Source organism: Aythya fuligula, chromosome 1 (assembly GCF_009819795.1).
Source record: "Aythya fuligula isolate bAytFul2 chromosome 1, bAytFul2.pri, whole genome shotgun sequence".
Classification (NCBI taxonomy): domain Eukaryota; kingdom Metazoa; phylum Chordata; class Aves; order Anseriformes; family Anatidae; genus Aythya; species Aythya fuligula.
In genome coordinates, this window is record NC_045559.1 from 94,351,915 (window position 1) to 94,376,083 (window position 24,169).

General features: G+C 38.5%; 1 protein-coding gene across 1 annotated transcript in view; it reads left to right on the plus strand.

Moving 5' to 3' along the window:
- EPHA3 (EPH receptor A3) overlaps positions 1–24,169 on the plus strand; it is a 215,426-nt gene that overhangs the window by 177,250 nt on the left and 14,007 nt on the right. Inside the window, exons 11-15 of the mRNA XM_032198984.1 lie at positions 1,628–1,813; positions 6,815–6,876; positions 9,202–9,411; positions 20,553–20,702; positions 22,667–22,860. Coding sequence (XP_032054875.1) covers positions 1,628–1,813; positions 6,815–6,876; positions 9,202–9,411; positions 20,553–20,702; positions 22,667–22,860 — 802 coding nt within the window. The remainder of the gene's footprint in view (positions 1–1,627; positions 1,814–6,814; positions 6,877–9,201; positions 9,412–20,552; positions 20,703–22,666; positions 22,861–24,169) is intronic.

A 24,169-nucleotide genomic window follows, 5' to 3' on the forward strand; every position in this document is an offset into this window, starting at 1 on the left:
ATCCACAAAGAGTAACATGATTTCAATTTGCTCATCAGAATTATCATATTTGTATGCTTTTGGGATACTTTTATTTTTCACAGATGTTGCTTAATGTAAACAGTCAGCTGCACAGGTAAAGGGAATATTATTGTGGGCAAATGAACTCGAAAAGCCTTTGTTCTTTAGAGATAAAGCAATGCTAGTGCATTGAGAATTATTGAACATAAAGTTGGGAAGAAGCTCATATATAAAAAGTGTAATCACTTTTTCTGTTATGTTTTACTGACAAAACCAGAGAAAAATCACAATTTGCATAAAAGTGATGCTGCCTAGATTTAGACTTATTGGGCTCGTTGCTTTCCAAGTCAAACTTTCTGCACAAGGCCACTTGACAAAATACCATTTAGATCTTACATACTTTGAAGGAAAAAAAAAAAATACAGTATACCCATTAATTGACAGAAAATGTGTTAAAACTCTCCAGCAACACCCTCTGTTGTCTACAAAGGAAAAAATGCTTTCTTTACTTTCCTGTTCAGTGCAGTGTCTTTTTTTCGTTATTATCTCTAAATATAATAAACACGTAGGGCAATTCTTGCACTCATATCCCTCATACATTTCATCTATTCTACATTTGTATCGTATTTTTCATTATTTCAACTATTTTGTCTTTCAGACAAATCAAAAAGTTATTCATGTGTTTTTAACTTGGTTGCTCTATGTTCAGTTTATTATATGAAATCTAAGATGATGGGGGAGGATAATTGGGAATCAAAAGTCAGCTCAAGTGGTTTTTGATATACTGAAATTTTCTTATATGTTTGGTGTCATTAAGTAAATATAGAAATTTCCAAGTGAGACGTTTTCTTCCAGCAATCTGTTAACATGCTTTATACATGCTCATTTGAACGCTAGGATAAGTTTTGTCTCCTCTTCACTGTTGCATAGCAAAGGATAAACCACATTGTATACAAGTAGGCATTTGGTAATCTCTGCCATTTTCTATTTAAGGATCTCATGCAATTCACAGTGGGCACAATTATTCATGGTGGACTGTCATGTCCTATAGACCCATAGTGAGAGTGTATATTAACACAGATCCATCTGAATAATGGTGGAACAAAGGAAATCTGTATGGCTTGCTTTTACCATCAGGCGTTTATGTAGACAAATTTATTCCTTATAAATTATCTTGCTATTTTAACTGAAATAAAAATAATTGGGAACTGAACTGTCTCTGGTAAAAATTAATATAATGTTTGCAAAGATGCACAACTATTCTGATACTTTCTGTTAAGCGGTTTGACCTCCTATTATTGTCTCAAAGTGCATCAACTGGAAAAAAAAATAGGAATTTTCTGGTGACATTAATGCATTCCTCTGCTCTGCAGTCATCTAAATATGCGGTGTAAATGAGTGACATTGTCCAGTGTAACAGCCAGAGAAAAGAAGCTGGGAAATGTTAAGTAGTGAGTGGTCTGGAGGCCTCCTCTGAGCTCAGGTCTGTGGTTTTTCAGTAGACATAGCACTTCAGGGACTTCGGCTGAACATTGTACCTTCTTTCTTAAACTCTCTTGAAGTAACTGCATTTAATATTTTGTCTTTTTTTCCACTTTTTTTTTTTTTTTTTTTTTTTTCCCCCTAGGGGAATTTGGAGAAGTGTGCAGTGGGCGCTTAAAGCTGCCTTCTAAAAAGGAAATTTCAGTGGCTATCAAAACCCTGAAAGTTGGCTACACAGAAAAACAGAGGAGGGATTTCCTGGGAGAAGCAAGCATCATGGGACAATTTGACCACCCTAACATCATTCGACTGGAGGGCGTTGTCACTAAAAGTAAGATTTGAGGGGGGCATCCGTTTAGTATGGGAAGTGTCACAAGATGGCCTTCCAAGGTCCCTTCCAATCTATACTATTTCCTCTGATCTTTTGAGAAAGAGCAAAAGAGAGGAAAAGAGTGAATCATCAGTGTTTATGCTCTGCAAATCCTTCCAGAGACATTTGTCCTAAACTTGATAATGTGTACCAAATATCCTTCAAAAGAGATAACAAAAGAAACACATAGCTTGACTTTTGCAATGTGTATTGTATTTCCTCAAAAGCAGAGAAAAAAATTACCCGTGTGGAAGCTCATGCTGATGGATCCAATAAAGAGAGGTATCAGAGGCAATTGCCTGCAGTGAAACTGCAGGACCTTCTCTGCCTTGCTGCTCTCAGGATGCTGAGGACTTAAAAACAGCACCCTGGGTTAATGAGATAAGGAAAAATGGGGAATAAAGATACTCTGCTTGAAAATTATATAGATAATGTGGAGAAAAAGGAGCATTTCTGAAGAACATTGCAGCTAACTAATGAACTGGCAGATTTTAGGAACCAATTTAATACTCTGGAGCTATAAATTGCTACAAAGTGGCCAAGAGGCACTTGCTGATAATCTGTTAGGAGTTCTGGAGTCTGATGTCCTAAGGTTCCCTAATTGCAATGAAGCAATATGTCCTGCTTTCAACTAAATCATTAGACTTTATAATCAGCACAAATTAATGAGCAGTCTACCTGGCTACCAGAACAAATGCTAGTATGTAAGTAACATTTTTCCTACATGGTTTTCATGCAGGAAAAATATTCTGTGTGATATTCTGTATCTAACAGCATGGGTCCTCCAGAATAATACCTCTTAGTAAAAATCCTAAAACATCTTGAGACTTAAGCTATCGGTAATAAAATTAATCTTATTTCTTTTTTAATATTTATATTTTTGCTAATGGGCATTTTATAAATCTGCCTTTGGGTTGTGGATGTTTTACTTTGTTTTTAAAGCATATTGTCAATGTTTATGATAACAACTCAGTTTCTTCTGAGACAAAATGGTAATTGAAAACTATCCACACTTAGATTACTTGTCCAGGAAGGTAATCTATTTGAAGAACCATCTCCAGCTCCACTTTATATAAGATAACATCATGTCGTAACAGGCATTCCTGAATGCTGGTGTTGGTCTTAAAGCTCTTGTAAGCTCTCCTGTGACAGCTGCAGTTGCCTCTTCCATCCAGCTGCCAAGAGCCACATGCCCTTCATCTTACAAGCAGCTGGTGGGATCTCCTGCTTGTGATGCTGCCTTCTTTAGGAGAGTTCTGGCTCTCATTGCTTGTGCTGCTGGTTGGCCTCTATCTTGGGATACAAAGACAGAAATAGTTGGTACTAGAAAAGAGGCATGACATCTAAGCTTGTTCTGAAAGACCTAAATTCAGAGACTTCATCTGCATTGTTTCCATTGCAGCACAAGGCAATATATTCAATGATCAAAGTCCTGTAGTAATTGTTAAGTAGGAGATTAAAACTTTATATGAGTTATTCTTAAAAAAAAATTGAAAAATGAAAAAGATTCAGGAGTGCCCTGAAATTCTTCAGGGGAGCAGAATAAGTGCGTAGCACGTTTTCTAGTTCATCCCAGAGGACTGCTGTTAAAACAGCTCTTTAGAATGAAGAGCTCCTTGGAGTGTGCTGAGGACACTTTCAGTTTTACTAGAGTATACCCCAGTTTGTTTTTAAGTAGATGGTTCTGTTGTTTCTAAAGAATCTTGTTTTTTAAAATTGGGTGGTTCAAGATTTCACAAACAAAAAAGGCACAAAAGAATTTCACAGCTTAGTGCAACAAAGTAAAAGAAATATATATACACATATATGTTTAATAATAATTAATGAAAGTGCAGTAAAACCCTATATGTTATGAAGAAACAGTTACAATTATAATGTTTTCTTTAGGTGTTATTCATGCAAGACTGTTTTGCTGATTTAGATTTAAAAAATTATTATTCAACTTATGCCTCACAGTTCCCATTGGGAAAGAGCTGCCAGATTTGCCTGTATAAATTCAAGTTATCTCCTGTTTTCTAATGACACACACTTTGTACAGTCAGAATTATATTTACAATCCATGAATTTCTTGAAACACCAATGTCAGTCTACACAGCAGAGCTAAAATCTGTTTTGTTACATTTTCTGTTTCTGAGGCACTTCAGAAATGATTTACTGCTCTGCATTCAGGATTCTTTGCACTGCTTTTAAATGTGCATTGCTAATTCTGTATTCATATATTCTTGTATAGGAGAATATTAGTAAGTTTGCCCCTCGGCTGTACTCACAGCATATTTGCTATCTGTCTCAGGGGTGTTTGGGAGTGCTAGCTGTCTATCACCTTCAAGTATGAGAGAGCAAGATCTGAGTATTCCCAGCTGAAGTCAATATAAGCATCAGGGATTCATCCCCCTCTCCAGATAGCTGGAATAGCAATATGGGACTTGAGAAAACTCTTCTGGAAGTACTTTCTGGGTAAAATCATATGGCATAAATGCAAGCAACAATAATCATCAATTTTTCTCTAACATTTACTAAGGTGATAGAAGGGTAAGAAAGTGGGTTTTGTTCTTTGTGTTTTGCTGTTTCTTTTTTTTTGTTTGTTCATTTGTTTGTTTTAATTATTATTATTATTATTATATTTTTTTAAACCAGACCAGTATATTGTAATAACAAATTATCAAGTGTTTGTATCCTTCATGGTGGCTATTAAATCACACTCAGAAGTGTTGGTTTATATACAAACTTAAGAGAAAATCTGCAAAGCATTTGCTGGATCACCCCCAATACAGATAAGCAGGCAATGTGACCTTTTCTTCATTAACTAAACTCCTTTGACAGGTGGCCCTTAGCAGTGAACTCACTTCTCATACTAAGCACCTCTTCAGAAGCAACTCGTAGTAGATGCAATGGCCACGATTCCTGTAGCAGGACTGCTTGGTATGAGAAGTTCTGCAGCTGTAGTGGCTGTTATTTGCCTGACGACATGCTGGCAGTAAGAGAGAGGGGCACTCACCAGATACAACTACAGTTTGATTTCGGTTCTGAGTTTTCCTGCTATGCTGGTCTCCCAGGCACTCAGTAGGCAGTAGTCCTAATAACCAGCACACATGTTCTGCTTAGTTTACTAATAATTTACAGCAATTTGTAGCCTGTTAGTGTAATAAATTTCAGCAACACTGTTGACACAAGTTGTTATCGTGTATGAACGGCTGTGCTTTGATAAATGAATGCAGAGTGTGCTTTTAAAAGTGCACAATGTTGCTTCAGAGCATATGCTTCTTATTATGGACACATTTCCAACTGGATGCGAGCAAAACCCTGCACTTAGGGCTTTCTTAGTATGAGTGAGCAAGTCGGGAAGATGCTCTCCTAAGAATTTGAAAGACGGATCTTCTTACTCTAATTTGAGTCTTCTGATGTGTCATAAAATTGAGTTTATACAGAAACCAGGCAACTGTCTCCTGTTTTCTAAGTATATGGATTTATTATGGAAAGTTTTGGATAGCCCCAGCAGAGCACTGTCCTATACCTTAAAGGTCCAGCAGCACTTTCTATGCATTACCAGAAATGCTTTGGGGCTAATGTTACATGCACGCCATAAGGTACTTCTTGCACTGCATATTTCTTGTTTACAGCAAGCAACAGAATTTCTTTTAGATTGTACATTGTTAGCTCTTTTATCTGTACCATATCTTATATAACTTGATATCAATGCTTTGAATAAAGAGTTTGTTCCCACTACTTAATGGATGACAGTGTGTTATCCAGTAGTATGTCTCCCACAGTATAGTGCGTCAGTTGCAGAGCAGAAGAAAAGTATTTCAACCCTTAACCTATGCGAAGAGGACAAGGGATTTTCTTCTAAAAGTTCTTGAAATAAATTTCAAATTCTTTGAAGTGAATGTTTTTCTTAAGAATTTCTGTTTGGTGAAAGTTGTATTTTTGGGTGTGGGGTGGGGAAAAAGGTGTTGTTACCATTTGCTTTTCTCATGGCTTTCTTGCTTTTAATTATACCCAGTACTTCTTCAAGTCTCATGCTGTTCAATTTTTGAAGCTAAGTATCACCAACTGTACAATATGCAGGCCTTCGTCATGCTTTTATGGTCAGAAGTCTTCCTGTATTATATGTGAAATAATAATTCATCTCCTTAAATAACTTCATGCTCCTACCCACCTTTCTACCACAAAGAGAAAATAATCAAAGCTTTAGAAAATATTATGAAATAGTAAAATCCACATAATGAATAAAATATTAGCAGGGCAATGACCTTTGTGTGGAAACTTCACCATAATCACATTAATTTTGTGTTCATTTCTCTCCAGCATGTCAGAGTTGTATATAAAACCTTGGGCATGTTACAAGATAACTTAGGGTAAACGAAGCAGTTCCACAAACTGATCTGAGTCTCTCCAGATGAGTTTTCAGATATGAGAGGCTTTTCAGAGACACAGGGCTGCTACATTAGGGAGCGTGTTGCTGCTCTCAGGTACCTCATAATCTGGGGAACGTGTTGACTGTGCCCCAGGGGTAGAGCCCTTGTCCCTCCATTGTGCAGACCAAGGCACCTGTGGAGAGAAGCTGTGGCTCTTCCATAGCCTGTGCCCAGTTCCCTTCTGGAAGAAGCATTGGGTAAGTGCTTGGCAGAATACACTTGCTTCGTTGCATAAATGCAACCATTCTGCACAACTACAGGATCAGGCACAGTGCACTGAAAGTGCAGGTTGCTTCACCTGCTAAAAATAGTATCAGCTTATGCTGAAGCACTTCTGTTTTGTTTTGTTTTGTTTTGTTTTGTTTTTTCAGTGCAATCACCATTACATTGTGGGCACAGCGATTTTTGCACATGTATCTTTTTGCTTTCTATTTTAAAGGTAAAATTATTCTTGGTATTTGGTAAATTTGGACATGTTTCTGAAATACCTCTTTTGCTGTATTCACGTGTTCATTTGAAATACCTGACCACTGTAATGTTTTTGCAGGTAAACCAGTTATGATTGTTACTGAATATATGGAAAATGGTTCCTTGGACAGCTTTCTGCGGGTAAGCGCAATAGATAACTACATGGGGCATGACCATCTCTTGTTCTGAACTTGTTATGAATGTGGAGCCACTTTGCTCTGAGGTATCATGAGCTTTTATTGCTTGGTATTTCATTATTTCAACTGGGTTTTGTGTGCATTGTGATCTGCTCAGAAAGCTAGGCAAGGATCTGCTGTTGCATTTTGACTGCTGTCATTATTATTCCAAAATTAACTAGATTTTGTTTGTTTGTTTTATTAATATATCATTTCTATTAAAATAAATCTGGCACACTAAAATTAAGATTATTTTTCTTAGGGCAGAACTACCACTGTAATGCCATTGCGCATTTTGATTGGCAGCCCGTATGTCTTACAAGTGATTTCCAAAGCAAACGGATTTGTGGAAATGTTATTGGTAAACCAGTAATAGTGAACCAAGGGCCATTTCCCTAAATGTGAACAGTTTAGGGAATAAGCCCTTACATGGGGGTGTTTGAAATGTTTTGATAGCAAGCTTTATTAGCGTGTTTTCTTTCCACAACCTTAGGCATACTGATACTGTTGTTGATTTATCTTCGTTTTCTGTCGAAGTTGGTAGCGAGCCTAAAAAAATTTGAACGCTCCCTGTGTCACCAAGATTTACTTGTGGCAAAACACGAAGTGTAGCAGAAATGAAATCCCTTCTGAGGGGAAACACTAGTTTAATTTTAATTTGTTAGGGCAAACTCAGCTGTCACTGGGAGACTGCTTTGGTTCTGCCACGGTTGAATGACATTATCCCCCAAATTCATAACACTGAACTAGACGTTTAACCCCAAAAGGGGACATATTGTCAACCTTAGTTTCAGTATGTACTGTATATGTTATGAAGTCCACTGAAGCATGTAAAATACATATAAATAATGTGTCAGTGTATCTGAATGAAATATACCTATACTGAACGATATATATTTTGTTTAGGCTAGAAATCCTTGAAGAAAGTTCTGAGGACAGGAGAATAATTTCTGACTGTAGAAACCGGTTGTTCAGCTTGTTTGGTCATTTGAGTGTGATTTTTTTTTTTCTTTTACTGTTGTTGCATGGAAATATAGATTAAGAACCTTGTGAGTCATTAATATCATAGGCAACACAGGCTATGTAACCCACTTTATAAATGCCTCTTAAAACTAGTTAGTTTGCCTTCCCCACTGCCATTGAAAGGCTATCTGAGGATCTCATTCCTTTCATGGTTACAAACCTTGTGATTCCGAACTAAATCTTTTCCAGGGCCTACATAGACCCTCTTGTGTTGGCTCTAGTTAAGACAGCTTCATAGCAGAGAATTGCTAAGAGTCTTTAATAATAATAAATTTCTTCATTAAAGAGAATTCTGAGAGGATCTTTAAGCATCCTCTGTGCAATATATTTATCTAATGTTTACAGTGCTAACATTGCCCTTAAGTATATTAATCAGAAATGAAATGAATGCAATCAGTCTTGCAGGCTGATTCGTGTGAGCTCACCCTACATGGCAGAGCCAACTCTGATGTATTTAATAAAATTCTGGAAGAAGCAGCAGGAAGAGCTGGAGAGCTGCCCATGATGATACATTTATGGCAATGGAGGATTCATTTGAGAGCTGTTGTAGGTCATACTGTTGTCTTGTTGTCTGTGTATCCATATATCAATACCAATGCTTAGTGTTAACAAACAGTGTTAGTAAGAGCTAGAAGATTTAAAACATATGTCTAGAAGTATACAATTAGGAATCTGTGCATCTGTTGGTTTTTAGGCTAAGTCATATTGTGCTTAAGTAATTTTGTGTTCATGAAGTTGAGGAAAATCTTGAGGAATGAGTTGAAATTTGAGGGGTGTTTGAAAACCAATGAATCAAAACTGCATTTGTTACTATTGGGGAAAAAAAAAAAAAGAAAGAAAGAAAGAAAAAAGTAATAGAAAATTTTCATTAGGCCATTGGATAAGGCTGGGATTTTCACTACCAGTTCCTATGGCCTTTAAGAGAAACCGGACATCTGTTTCCCTAATGTCCTGACGTTCCAGTCTCAGAGGCACACGCAACTGAGATTTATGTGCCACTTATATACAAGTTCCATCTAGGAAATTAAAATTCTGATGAGAGCGAGAACAGGAAAACTGAATTTTTATCTGAATTGAAAATCTGTCCCTTTACCCTCAGCTGATGGGGAGATTATTCTCTACAGATCAAAGTAGTTCCATGTGTGGTATTGAACTCTTGATCCCTGACTTGAGCTCTTCACCCAAGGAATTTCTGAGGTCTTATCAAAAATCCTGTGCAAGAAGGATCACAAACGATCTCTGAAATGACATTTCAAATGTTTTCCAGAAACATGATGCCCAGTTCACAGTCATTCAACTAGTAGGCATGCTTCGGGGGATCGCATCTGGCATGAAATATTTGTCAGATATGGGTTACGTCCATCGAGATCTAGCTGCTCGTAATATCCTCATCAATAGCAACTTGGTGTGCAAAGTCTCCGATTTTGGTCTTTCTCGTGTGCTGGAAGATGACCCCGAAGCTGCGTACACAACAAGGGTGAGTTTCTGTGTTTATCCTTTTAAAATTATTGGTTTTTGTTGTGGCAAAGTTAGTCTGAAAGCTGAGGGAGTCCCTCAGGTTTATACTCTGTGTTGCAGAGGCTATCCCGTCTTGCTTGGCCAGACATATCATAGCATAAAACATATCATAGCATCAAACATAGCATAGCATCAAACATATCATAGCTGTATTTGTAGTCATGTCTCAGGGAAGATGGAAGGCAAAAAACACAGTTTGTGTTGATAGATTAATTTTCTTACAGTGTGCAAAATTTATGGCTCAGTTTCATTCTGCTGAGTGTGTCAAGGAAAGAATACCACAACAGTACACAGTGATGTAAGACTTGATGTGTGCAGATTTTGTCACACTGGTGATTTGACTACTACACAGTTTTTAAAAAAATCCCACTCAGGGAAAAAAAAAAAAAAAGCTTTATGATTTTATATCTTCTAGTATGATGGGATGTATGTTTTGATTGGAACATACTGAGATCACTCTTCTATGAAGGGTGCATCAGTCATACCTGTGCTTGTACCTCTAACTGAGCAAAATCTTGAGTAAAACAAGAAAAGAAGTTTTCCTTAACAATATAATTAAACTTCCTGTGCTTTCTTCTTTTTGGCTACCCCATAGAGTAGCTTGCTTCTTTTTTTTTTCTGTATTTCATCCTGACTGAAAAGCTACCTGTAAGTTACTCTATTTGCTTAGCCAGGAGCCTTAGAAAAAAAACACATTGTCTTCTAAGCACAGCTTTGTTGCACCTCTTGTTCTCAGTTGAATAACACTTCTGTCTTGTTGTGAAGACCTTGAAGGCATACATTTAGCTTCATGTATCTCGATATTACACTGGGATTATGCCCAGTTGTTCACTTAGTGTTATTGCAAGTGGATTTTATTAACTTTAGGAAAAGTGTCATTAATATCCAGTATCTTACTTGAGTGTAATTTGTACTGAAGCTTAGTAATAGTCTCTTCTTCACTGTACCAACCAGATTAGAGTAGAATGTATCAGCAGAATCTTAATATGGGTTTTCTAGGGTTTCCTTCATTCCTCATCTCAGACAGGAGCAATCAATTATTGTGGTAGTGTGCACGCTATCCTCTTCATGACTGAAATAAAATAGTATGTGAAAAACAAGTTAAGAAACTCTGGTTTAACACATGTATCCATACATATATGTACATATATATTCATGTTTATGTATATTTATCAATCATATCTTCATAATTTACCAGATATGATGACATTGTTCTTTACTTGACCTTTCTGTGCTTTCTTGGATTTTTGATGAGCTTTAGCATGTTGTTAGAAGCAGACAATGTATACTGCTTTAAATAAGTGTCCACAGAGATCTCACATGATTAATATGAAGAGACTTTAGGTAGGAGAAAGCAGCTTTCATGCTCAGTATACAGGTGCAACATCCATAGTTAAATATTAATACAACAGAGGAGTTCCTTAAGAGAAAATCACCTATAGTTCAACCACAGAGGTCTGTTGCCTTGTCAGATATATTCACCTGACCTCTTCTTAAAAACCTCCTGTGAAAATAATGGGTGTTAGTGTTTCCAAGCTAAACAGTTTCAGGTACACTATACATGTAATCTAATATTTAACCTTCCTCCCGCAGAACATATGCTTGCTCATAGGCCAGTGATCAATCCCCTCTTTAAAGCAGCCACTCACATGCATGGAGATTGACATGCTCTTCACACACATCCCTCCAATCTTTTCTTCTCTAAGCATTTTTCCAAACTTGACTGTTCTTGCTGGTCTTGTTCAGACTCTTTGCATGTTTACATTTTCCTTAAGTGCAATGCCCAAAATTGGATACAATCAGTCTCTAGCACCAGCCACAGCATGAAGCTCTTGCTTCATACACATGCAATTTCTGTTAGTATCTTCATGAGTTAGGACTCTGTATTTCTCCTCCCACCCCCAGCACAACTTAACCTTGTGACACATGCCTTTGTCAGACTTGAATGGTGAATTTTCACATTCCAAAATTCATCCAGGCATGCAAACTGATCTGTAATTTCGTAACTGCATTTTGTGTACTCACATTAAGAGCTGAGGATACCTTTGAGTTGTAGTTAACCTGAATGAAAAAAGTTGTATAGACACAAAAACTGGCTTCCCAACAAACTGCGTAGCATACAGCTGTATAAGAGAGGTGGACTTCCATAAAAATTGAGTGCACATAAATGGCTTATACCCCTGGGTGGGCTACAGCAAACCAGGGTGCACAAGGTGTCACTGTTTTCTGCCAGTGTTACATCTAAATTTCCTGTGACCAAGTGCAGTGTTGAAATTTTTTTTTTCTTCTCTTTCTGACACCTATTTTCTAAGCCTACCTTCCTATTTACATTTAGATAATGAAATGCAATGGAAAGAAACTGTTTTGTGAAGTGTATTCATCTGTGTTCAGTAAACTCCATCTGGCATTTATGGTGTATATGCGAACTGCTGCAGGGAGATGCTCAGATAATTACAACCTTCAAATACAACCTAGGGCGATTTAATTTCCTTCAAAAGTAGTCACTGAATATACCTCAGCCACGTCTTGGCTCTGAGAGAAGGACAAGGGTCTTTGCTGCTTGTCTCTCTGATCTAATGTCCTTTGAAGTGAATGTCATACACACATCCAGGTAGCATGTCCCTGAGGTTTGTTTGGTCCCCAGCTTAAAAAAATGGTAATCACAAGCATGAAAGCACTCCACAGGGCATGTTTCCCCTCAGTTGGATATATGTCCTAAATGTGTTTAAGACCTGGGCTGTTCCTGTTGTACCTTCTGGTGATGCTCAGCTGCCTCTGACCACTGCCCTAAGTGCCCTGTGAGACAGCACTGTGAGCCACTGGCAGAAAGCTGGGCAATTCACGGTCCCTACTGATCAGTAGGATCTTTGAAGAAAGAAAAACAAAAACATGATATAGCCACATTTCCAAATGTTCAAACATTAAAGATGGTGTATCACAATCCTAGTTCTTTGTTTAATGTCAGAAGTACTAGGCAAATTTATAGACATAGTTCTGAAGGTAAGTCTTTTATGTATTTAGCTTCCTCTTCTGCCCCTACTTTCTATCTGGAAATGTCAAAGCCTGGGAATGATTACATCATTTTAATTCATAGTTGCAATGCTGGATTGGTATACCCCAAAAAGTCCAGTCAGCCCTTTAAGCTTTCATAAAACATTGACTGGGTGGAATTTTACTTTGTTCTGTTCTCAGAAGCTGTGTCTGAAGTTTTGCCTAACAGATATAATGTTTCCTTTTTCAATACACAATCTATGATATTCATGCTATTGTACAAGAGCTCTGAAGCACAAAGATCACAGGTGTATCTATGAAATACGGGGAATCAGGATTTGTAAGAAAACTTTTCTACCTGGCAGGGTCATAATTTAGCTCCTGAATTACTGTCACTGCTTTCATATCACAAAAGGCCTTCAGCAGCCTGAGGTCTGCCTGCTTACAGAAGCAGAAGCCAGTGTCTGTGGCAGGCTGACTAAATGTGCCAGAGGGGATGTACTGTAATTATCTATGTTCTCCATACCTATTCGATTTTAATTGAAAGGCCAAGGCTGTATTAAAATTGTCATTGTCAAATTGATCTTTTCTATTCTTATTATTTTTAGATTTCTGTATAACAAGTGGGTGGACTAATCATACAGTATGAACTGGAAGTAAATTTAAGCCATCACATATGTAGAAGGACTGTAATTATCTCTCTCAAAGGCATAATATTTGGGTAATCAGTAGATGAATTTAGACTAAGTTCATCCTTGGGCACATCAGTGGTGTTCATGGCATCTCAATGTACAATGCTGTCCAGTTACTATATTTGCATGCATAACCCACTTCGCCTTAAATCTGCATGACTCAAGATGTATTGTACTTTGGTGACAAGTACCTTGATAACCATGTCCCCAGGTAACCGTGCCGGAGCAGGGAGAGCACAGCGAGGCACTGCTCTCTGGCGTGCCAAAGGAAGTGCTTTGTTGAGAAAAGCCCTTGCACTGCACCTGTTATTGCAACTTCTTTTTGCCAGAAGTTATTTGTGGCTCATTCCTTTTTTTCTAAATGTGCAAACACAGTAAAGCCGACCAAATCTGCTGAGGAATGTCGCCAAAACAAACAAACAAACAAAAAACAAAAAAAAAAAAACCTACGACAAATTCTCTTCTCTGATAAGCATGTCAGAGGGAAGCAGTGCTCTGTTATCATTTACCACTTGAGAAGGAAAGAGTTAGATTCAAGATAAAATATTAATTAGTAAGGGATGAAGCAGTAGGGTCATGTAATTTTCAGGTGCTTATGAGGGTAAGCCAGGCTCATCTCATTCACATGAAACCATCTTGCTCAGCAGTAGTAAGGTGTCTCCTGAATAGCCAAAGTCCTCAGGTAATTAATTAAAGCGAGGCTTTTATCTTTAGCTTTTCCTGCAAAAGTTGTTCTAATTTTTCTGTTAGAACCTGTTTTTCTTGATTCTTTTCTCTCTAGGCCTGTGGCTGAGAGGCCTGTGGCAGTCACCCCGTACAGGAGATAAATCACAGTACTGGGAGGGGTGCAAAGGCCTGGAAACAGCTGCCTTGTGCCAGTGTGCTAGGCGTGCGAGAAATAAAGTGGGGACTTCATCAGCTTGAGATAAATTACACTGAAAAGCCAGATATTGTAGGAATCACAGCTCCATCTAGAGCAGATAAAACCTTCAGTTGCTGCTGGCTTACTAATTTCAAACCCTGAGAGTGGCTTTGTGACCTAGGCTGCCTGGGATTTGGAACTGTAATAACAAACTCCAGCCATCCCTAATACCAAGGCTTTCTTTCTTCCCAGATTCAGACAGCTTATCTGCCCTCATGCTAAGCATATCCTTAAAGGGAGACCATGACAAAAATATATACAGCTTGCATTTATCCTCAGAAAATAATCAGTAAATGTATTGCCACTAACTTAATCATTTGTGCACATGTAAATTTCTCTTTATAAGCTCATTTTAAACAAATGTGAGTAAACCTTTTTCCCAGGCAATAAGCCTAGATAGATTTATATATAGATAGATAGATAATATAATTTTGTTTTTTCTTCAGCAAGTTTGTCTTACCCGTTGAATGTTCCTCAGAAATCCTGATTTTGAAGAGTAGGAGCTGATAATATTAGAGCGTCAGATTTTCCACTAGAGGATAAGGAATAGCAATATCATAGAATGCTTTGAGTTGGAAGTGACCTTGAAGATCACCAAGTTCCAACCCTCCCTGCCATGGGCAGGGACGCGTTCTGCTAGACCACTGGCTCAAAGCCCCATCCAACCTGGCCTTGAACACTTCCATGGATGGGACATCCAGAGTATCTCTTGGCAGCCTGTTCTAGTACTCACCGACCTTGTAGTGAAGAATTTCTTCCTAATATCTAATCTAAACCTACACTCTTTTAGCTTACAACTGTTACCTTTGTCCTATTACTACGTTTCTTGACAGAGTCCCTTCCTATCTTTCCTGCAGGCCTCTCCTAAGTCTTGGAAGGCCTCGATAAGTTCTACCCAGAGCCTTCCCTTCTCTAGGCTAAATAACTCCAGCTTTCTCAGCTTTTCTTCATAGGTGCTACAGCCCTCTGATCTGAAATACGGCCCTCCTCTGGAACTGCTCTAACAAGTCTGTCTTTCATTTGTTGGGGGCACTGGAGTCGAACATAGTAGTCTAGGTGGGGTCTCAGGAGAGCAGAGTAGAGGGGGAGAATCACCTTCAACTTGCTAGCTACACTAGTTTTGATGCAGCCCAGAATAAAGATGGCTTTGTGGGCTGCAAGCAGACATTTGCTGGTTCATGTCATACTTTTCATCAGCCAGTATCCCAAATCGTTCTCCGCAGGTCTTTTCTCTATCCACTCTTCACCCAACCTGTATTCATGTTTGGGATTGCCCCAGCCCATTTGCAGGACCTTGCACTTGACCTTGTTGAACTTCATGAGATTTGCACAGGCCCACCTCTCAGGCCTCTCCAGGTCTCTCTGGATGGCATCCCTTCTCTCCAGCGGCTCGACAGCACAGAATCACAGAATCACGGCATTTCTAGGTTGGAAGAGACCTCAAGATCATCGAGTCCAGCCTCTGACCTAACGCTAACAGTCCCCACTAAACCATATCCCTAAGCTCTACATCTAAACGTCTTTCAAAGACTTCCGGGGCTGGTGACTCCACCACTTCCCTGGGCAGCCTGTTCCAATGTCTAACAACCCTTTCGGTAAAGAAGTTCTTCCTAACATCTAACCTAAAACTCCCCTGGCGCAACTTAAGCCCATTCCCCCTCGTCCTGTCACCAGGCATGTGGGAGAACAGACCAACCCCAACCTTGCTACAGCCTCCTTTGAGGTACCTGTAGAGAGCGATAAGGTCGCCCTTGAGCCTCCTTTTCTCCAGGCTGAACAAGCCCAGCTCCCTCAGCCGCTCCTCGTAGGACTTGTTCTCCAGGCCCCTCACCAGCTTCGTCGCCCTTCTCTGCACCCGCTCAAGCACCTCCATGTCCTTCTTGTAGCAAGGGACCCAAAACTGAACACAGTACTCGAGGTGCGGCCTCACCAGAGCCGAGTACAGGGGGACGATCACCTCCCTAGCCCTGCTGGTCACACTGTTTCTTATGCAAGCCAGGATGCTGTTGGCCTTCTTGGCCACCTGAGCACACTGCTGGCTCATATTCAGCCGACTATCCACCATCACTCCCAGGTCCTTCTCTGCCAGGCAGCTCTCCAACCACTCATCTCACAGCCTGTAGCTCTGCTTAGGGGGGTTATTGCACCCCAGGTGGAGGACCCGGCACTTGGCCTTGTTGAACTTCATGCAGTTGACCTCAGCCCATCGGTGCAGCCTATCCAGATCCTCCTGCAGAGCCTTCCTACCCTCAAGCAGATCGACACACGCACCTAACTTGGTGTCATCTGCGAACTTACTGAGGGTGCACTCGATGCCCTCGTCCAGATCATCGATGAAGATATTAAAGAGGACCGGCCCCAGCACCACACAGCTTGGTGTCGTTGGCAAACTTGCTGAGGGAATACTCAGTCCAACTGTCCATGTCACCAACAAAGATGTTAACACCGGACACAATACAGGCCATTGAGGGACATAGCTTGTCTTAACCACCAATGTTGTAACCCCATCATCAGGTATGATTTGCCCATAGTGAGGCCATATAGATAAAGAAGACTAAGTTGTATGAAAACCTAATGGACATACAATGTGTAACAAGACAATGTGTAACAAGTGTAGGGTTTCTTAGCACTTTCATTACAGCAGTTTTTAGAGTAGGAATCATTATATTAATTTTAAATATAGAGAGACTGGGGAAAGAGTATAACAAACAAGAGATGGATAAAGAAAGAAGTAGGAAAACTTAGTGTTCTAGTTCCGAATATGTGGTCTAGGAGAAAGTATTCAGTTTTGTTTATGCAAAGATAATTAATGTAAGATATCTTCAATCCTGACAAAGAAGAAAATAGAAGAGGTGCTACATGTTCAAATGAGATGTGTATTTAAAACGGTGGAGATAAGCGAGAAGGAATTTTCTTATGCTGAATGACCACATGTTTTTGGAATTGCAAATAGACTTCTTAAATTGCAGTAAGCCTTAACGTTTTCAAAGGTAATAGTGATAGAACATCATGCATTTAGATTGATATGACTCTTCAGATTTTTCTACATATACTGATATTTGAACATCTGCTAAAATGTGTGTGCTACATAGTCCTTTGGGAGGAATTGTTTTTGTGTTAAAATGCTTATGTGTCTAAAAAATATTTACCAGAACTTTGCTTGCTGTTCTTGCTCTTAAATTATTCATGATATGAGTCAACAAAGTCCCCTTTTAAATACAAAGAGAAGATTGACATTTTTATGACAAATTGGAAAGCAGAATAGCAAAATTACAGTTTTTATACTATGATCAGTGATAGTTGATTTATTTTTTAGCTACATTTTAATACTCTTCTTATTTTACTCTCGTTTATGGTAATGCTACGTGTGTCTGCAGAGTTGTATAGAGTTGCAGCTAAGACTTAGCAAAAAAAAAAAAATGTATTTCCTTGTAGTGGAGTTGATGTACTTACATTTTTTTTAACTAAAACAAACACAGACCAAAGAACTTTGTTTCATTGAGCTTATAATCTTCCTTAACCTGCAATAAGGCAGTTCTAAAATACTTGGAGATTAATTAACATCATTTTGTGTAAATGTTTTTCTCCAATTGTATAAATGACTTCCTACAAGATTATAAAGGCCTTCTATCAAAAATGATATTTCCTGCCCTTACACAAAGTGCTCATGTTCTGGCCACAAGCACATTTTTCCATGTGGCATCTGACAATCATTTCTCTACGGTTCAGCAAGAAAGGTTCCATTTTCACATCTTAACACAAAATTGAAAAAGTGAGCCTGAAGCCACCCACGGAAATTCAAATTTCAGGACAGTAGGATTCTGAGTATTCCGAAGTGATACTTCTATGTTTCAGAAAACCAGCTATTATGCCAATGTAAGAAAAACAGCATCACTATTCACTGCCTCAAGGACTTTCTTATGTGGAACATCGTAAGTTTATGTTCTGCCATCTCTCTTTTGAAAATGTAGCCAAAGCAATTGCTGGACAATGAGGCGCGACTTGGCTTACATTGCCATGGGTCCACTGAGGATACTTTTTCCTATATCTCAGTTTCTGTCCATTTAGGTGGAACAGTTTGCTTCCCAGCAGTGCTGATGTCTCCAGGCACAAGGGAAGGAATCAGCAGAGGTGAGGCAAGGCTTGGGACTTGTCTGCAGGTTGCTCCACTGCCATGTTAGCAGCAAGGATCAACAGTTCTCTCCACCTGACCAGGAAGTCAAAACTTCTCTCCAACTAAACATCAGTGTTGATCTCTTTTATGACCTGCTGCTTGTGCAGCCTTTCTGCTACACTTGGACTCTGCTCAGAATTGCAAATGACTTCTGAGCCTGTGGGATGAGTGGTAGATGTTGTCTTGCCTTGGAAGCTCTTCCTATTTCTGGTGGTGGGGTTTTGTTCTTATAAGTTTAGGATCTGGTTTTCCCCCTAGTATTCACATTACTTATTGCATGACCTGTTGAAGGAGAAGAAAACAAAGTTCAGTCTACTATACACGTAGAAAAAAAGGTTGAAAAAGTGGCACTGATTTCTTTGTCATCCCAACATCTTAAAGGGCAAATTGATTTTTTGTTAAAACACTGGCACACAGGAGAACTTTGCAATTTCAGCTGTACCTTGGACTCACTGAGGGATTCTGGACCTTTATAAAATGCATATAGCATTGTTTCTCAATAGGGTATGAGAAAAACAAAATCATTGTTATGCTCTTGGTACTGTTAAACAGCAGCACTGGGAATTATGAATAACATATGATGAATAGAAAATATACTTTTTGTGACTAAAGGACGTTTCATTATAGATTTCCCAGTCTGAAAGTGACAGACATTGGGCTCTGTAGCCTGGCTTCTTTGATGAAACAGTGTTTTGAAATACCCCTGTGTATTTTCTCTGTCCTATTTGTTGGTCCACAAGTAATGTGGAAATTCAGTTTTTACCTAATGGTCACAATTTTGTGTGAAATGCAGGTTTGTCTTTTGGTTAAGGTAGGGAGTCTGCTAAATAGGATGGGTTTGATTAAAAAATATATATATATATGTATATATAAGTATATATACCAGGTTATATCCTTTCTCTGACGTTTGCCAAGCTTCTAAGACATATCTGGTGACATTTTGGAGGTCTGAATTGCAGCCTGAGCAACATGTGCCTGTGTTTCTTACATTTAAGTGAGTTTGAGCAATTTTATCTGTGAAATTGCAGATGGTTAGGCTCCGACATGGGCTGTCTTCAGGTTTCTAATGAATGCTTCATGTCCGCATTTCTGTTGTTAACCAGGCTAGTTGAACTAAAATTGGTAAGTGTATGCCTGCCCTCAGTGCAGGTACACTTTATGGAAGTGTAGGCAAAGTCTTTATGCTTTATTTCTTGTTATGTAATAGAATATTTCCACTGAATAGCGGAAGTAATAGCACTCCTTTCCCACACAGGTTATGGTGAAGTTAGGTGCATGATTTAATATAAAGGGGTTTGCAGAGGTACCTCAAATAGCTACAGGCTAGTGTAATATCTTTAGAGAACATCTCTCTATATGTTGTACATCCCTGGAACTGGAAACAACTTTATATTCTCACAATTTTCTGCATTCAAATATATTCACTTCAGATTGCCTTAAGCAGGAAGCTTTGCACTGCTGTCTTTTCGGACTTCTTTTTTTTCCCCTGTGTGACCCACAAATCAGAGTCTTCAAGCCCTCTGTCAAATCTGGCACCACTGGAAACTGTCTCTTCCCTCTAATTCTCAGATTGCAGAAACTCAGCCCAAGGCTGCTTGTGTGCATTTTACCAATTTGACCTATGGCACCAAATAGTGGCGATAAACAGAGACAGGTTCCTCTAACTAATAAAATATTAATTGTAATGGTAGCTTTAATTCTGTTCAAGATTAAATAATTTAATCTTGAATGGTTTTCTTCTATCGTGACTGTAAAAAAAATAAAGTTTAAAACCACTTTCTCAGATGGCATTTTTTTTTACTCTCCTCCCTGCACAAACACCACCATCTAAATCTCTCTTTCTCTGACTGTCTCTGCAGGCTTTGCCTAGAGTGGGCAATTTTTTCTGTGCAAAGGGATCTAGGATGTAAGCAAGGGCCTGGTACTAACCTTTTCATCCTTAATTTTGTAGACTATCTCACCAACATTTCCCAAACATTCTATAACTGAAAATCAACCATTGTTAACTTTCAATTTTTGACTGTGTATTATACTCTATGTAAATATATGTGTATATATACTTATGTATGTGCATGCAGTATGTATACTATACTACATATCTATAGCTTCAATAGGTTTTGCACTGTAATGTATTTTACTCTGTATAGCGTCCAAGATACTATAATGACAAATGGAAATAGCATTTTCCACCTTACGCTGTTGTTTTTTTTAAACACTTATATAATAATAATCTCAGAGATGCATTTAAAATATCCCATTGTACTAAATTCTATTCATTGTATCACAGTCAAATGGACTTTTTTATTTGATTTTGCTCCCAGGGGGGCAAGATTCCTATCCGATGGACATCGCCAGAAGCCATTGCATACCGGAAGTTCACATCAGCCAGTGATGCGTGGAGCTATGGGATTGTTCTCTGGGAGGTGATGTCTTACGGAGAAAGACCATACTGGGAGATGTCCAACCAGGATGTGAGTATGCTGTTATCTGAGTTATGCTCTCAAACAGAGGATCAGACTGTGAAAGTAAGTGAAGCATAATGAAACCAGGTGGCTCTGAGTTTTTGACATTGAAGATGATTTAGAAATGAAAATTTGCACATGTCCCTGGTCAGGTAAAAGTTCCTACGAACTTAACAAAAAGCTAACATCTTTTTAACAGGGTATTTTGGACCTCTGTAGGAGCAAACTAAGAGGATTTTATCACTCTGGTGGTTTTCTGTAGGATGATTCAAACAGTTCCACTGCAATGATGTCATTCCCTTTTACATTCCTTTTCTTATTGTTAGAAAGCCCTCCTAAATTTCTGTGGATGCCCTTTGGTTCCACTTCTATAATATTACATAGAAGGTTTCCATAAATGTCAAATACACAGAATAAATTGCTCTTGGAGCCTGTGAAAAAGAGAAGCAGAGCATTTCTACTAAGAGTTTAATAAAACCAAAATACTTCTGGAAGTAATCAACGGATAAAATAGAGAAGTAGAGTATTTGATTAGAAGACTTCCAATAAAGGCTTCTTTGCAACATCAGTGAACTGTCCAAGTCTGCAATCCAAACGATTAATATATCTCTCACAATATTTCTGCAAGAAGCTTAACATTTCTCAAAATAAGATTTTTCTTATGGCTGTTTTTTGATGGTGCCTCACTAATCCTAGATTTATTCCATAGGAGTTATGAACCAAGTTCACTAACACGCACAGATTTTCCAAAGGGTTGGCATATGTCATTGCTAGTACATATAGTACATAGCATTCAAGAAAGTCACTAACATAGTTGTAATCACACATTGTTTATGTTACTTTATATGAAATTCTCTCTCTCTCTCTCTCTCTCTCTCCATATATATATATTTCTCTTTTGAAATGAGTACCTCTGGAATGCAAGTCTGCAGCAAGCTCTATATTTCTTTTAATTAGCCATGAAAGCTTTACAATTGTTGGTGGAGATTAATGAATTGTGTTACATAGGCTGAAGTACTAGTGGAATGCCTTTCATAATAGCTGTTCACACTGAAATCAGAAACAGAAATATTAATCCACTTATGTATTTTGGCTTCATGACTGTTTTAACTGTAGATTTTTTCTTATCCCTGTTCTGATTCAGAATAGTTTTTTCCTGCTTTTTTGATTAACTGATCCAGATAAAGCAGAAAGGATAACAAAATAGTCCTTTATCATTTTCTACTTAGAATATGTCGGGTTTTTTGACTCATGGTGCAAAAAATATAGTAGGACTGATCAAGAGGCCTTGTAGTCTTGTGAAAAACTTACAATCAAAAAGTTCAATAACATTGTAAATACTAGACTAAATTTTGTTTTGTCAAATGACAGTTTTGATCTTATTGACCCTGCATCTAGATAAATGACAAAGGAAATGGGGCTGCACTGCCTAGTAGGAATATATATATAGTTTCCTCATGGTATGTTTTTAAAGTGTTTTCTGACACTGTGAGATTAATTACAGTCTCAGTTCTCTACCTGACTTTCTACCTTTCAGTGCAGGGACTCCCTTGAGTTGGCTGGTCTTCTGCTGCATGCAATGTCCACTGGAGAGTGTGGGACACATGTTGCTAAGAATCATTGATATTCAAGACCTTTTGAAGTTTGGCATATTTAAGCAGACATCTTATTAACTATAGCTTTTATTTACAGAGTTAGTTCAGTCAAATGTGAGTTTTGGAGATCTTTTTTAGACTCTCACCTTCCTCAAAGTCACATACTGTATCTTAACATGCCTACAGCCCTTTTTGTATGCCTAATTTACTGCCTGGTTTACTTTGCAGATAAACCAAGAGCATTGCACTGCAAGACAATTAGTGAATAAACACATTTGTTTAAACACAGAATGTCCATGTTAATGTGATTCACAGAACTGATAAAAACAAGTTGATGTAAGTGCCTCCAAGTTCTCAAAAACTTTTATCCTTGTGCAGGTAATTAAGGCTGTTGATGAAGGGTACCGCTTGCCACCACCTATGGACTGCCCAGCTGCCTTGTATCAGCTGATGCTGGACTGCTGGCAGAAAGACAGAAACAACAGACCGAAGTTTGAGCAGATTGTCAGCATCCTGGATAAACTGATTCGTAATCCCAGCAGTCTGAAAATAATCACCAATGCGGCAGCAAGGTGACATATTATATTTTACATTACACATGTCTAAATGTCTATGATTTATTCATCTTCCATAATTTAATTTCTTCACCCACTTCTTCAACTTCTAACCATAGCTGTTTGCAATCTTGAAGGCTACAAGAAGCTTTCTGATTGTACATTTGGGAGAATTATTCAATATTCTTTTATTATTGCTGGTATTTTTATTACTGATGTACTAAGATTTACTCAAATATTGTAAAGCTGGTATTTTATGGTTGTGAAATCCATTATAAGACTGAGCAGAGGTTTGTGAGAGAGACACAGACAAAAGATGTCATCTTGTAATCTTCCTTATTCCTTGTCTGATCTTATGCGGTGCTTTAAGTGCTTAGTGTTTGATAGGTCACAGCCAGCCGTGTTCCTAAGTATTGTTCTGAATTGGGTCCAAATACATCATACACTCTTACACTTTTCTCTGACAAGTCACCTTAAGTTTAATCATATGAATAATCTTATTGTTTTCATTAGGACTAACAAAATTAAAGATGCAGTTACATTCCTTGTTTGATAAATGCCTTAGCTAGGAATTCATTTCCAATCCATGCAATATTCCTAATTGCATTAAAAACATTAATTTATAATCCTGGTTATTCAATACACTCTGGAACATCTCTATGATGAGGTAAGAATGATCTCGTTGAGAAAAAATGAAGAGTGTGTTGACATCTAAGGATGTAATGAGGATGTGGTGAAATAAGAGCTTTGGTTTAGCAGGGTTTAAGTGAATTGGTTTTTTTTAATGCACAAAATACACTTTCACTTCAGTGATCTAAAGAGATGTGACATTATTTTTAGCACAAATACTGTTGAAAAATTCCTCAAAGCAGACAGTCGGGGGAAATGCACACTTCTCTGCTGCTTCAGACCCAGGTCTTGGAGTGCTGTGTCAGGGGACAGACCAGGGTCTGCCATGAGGCAAACTTTCCAAATGAAGGCAACAAAACACTCTTCCCAAACCTTTATGTCTGGCACAACTCGTTTCTTGTCACAGCAGTGTAACGGGAAAGCGCAGAGGGAAACAGAGGTAAGGCAGTGCAGCTTGGAGAGCTGCACTAGGCCTTGGGCTGCTGGTCAGGTTGCATAGGCCTTGCCTCCTTTTTCCCATATCCAACATTGTGCAGCATCCTGAGCTAGAGGCTGGCCGATCTCATCGCCTCCTGCTGCCACACCAAAGGTGTCAGAAGGAAAGCAGAGCTGGGAGGAGGAAGGCAGCCATGCTAATGGGCTTTGCTACTAGAAATATATAACGAGAGAAGGCTGCTTGCACAGTAATTACATTTAA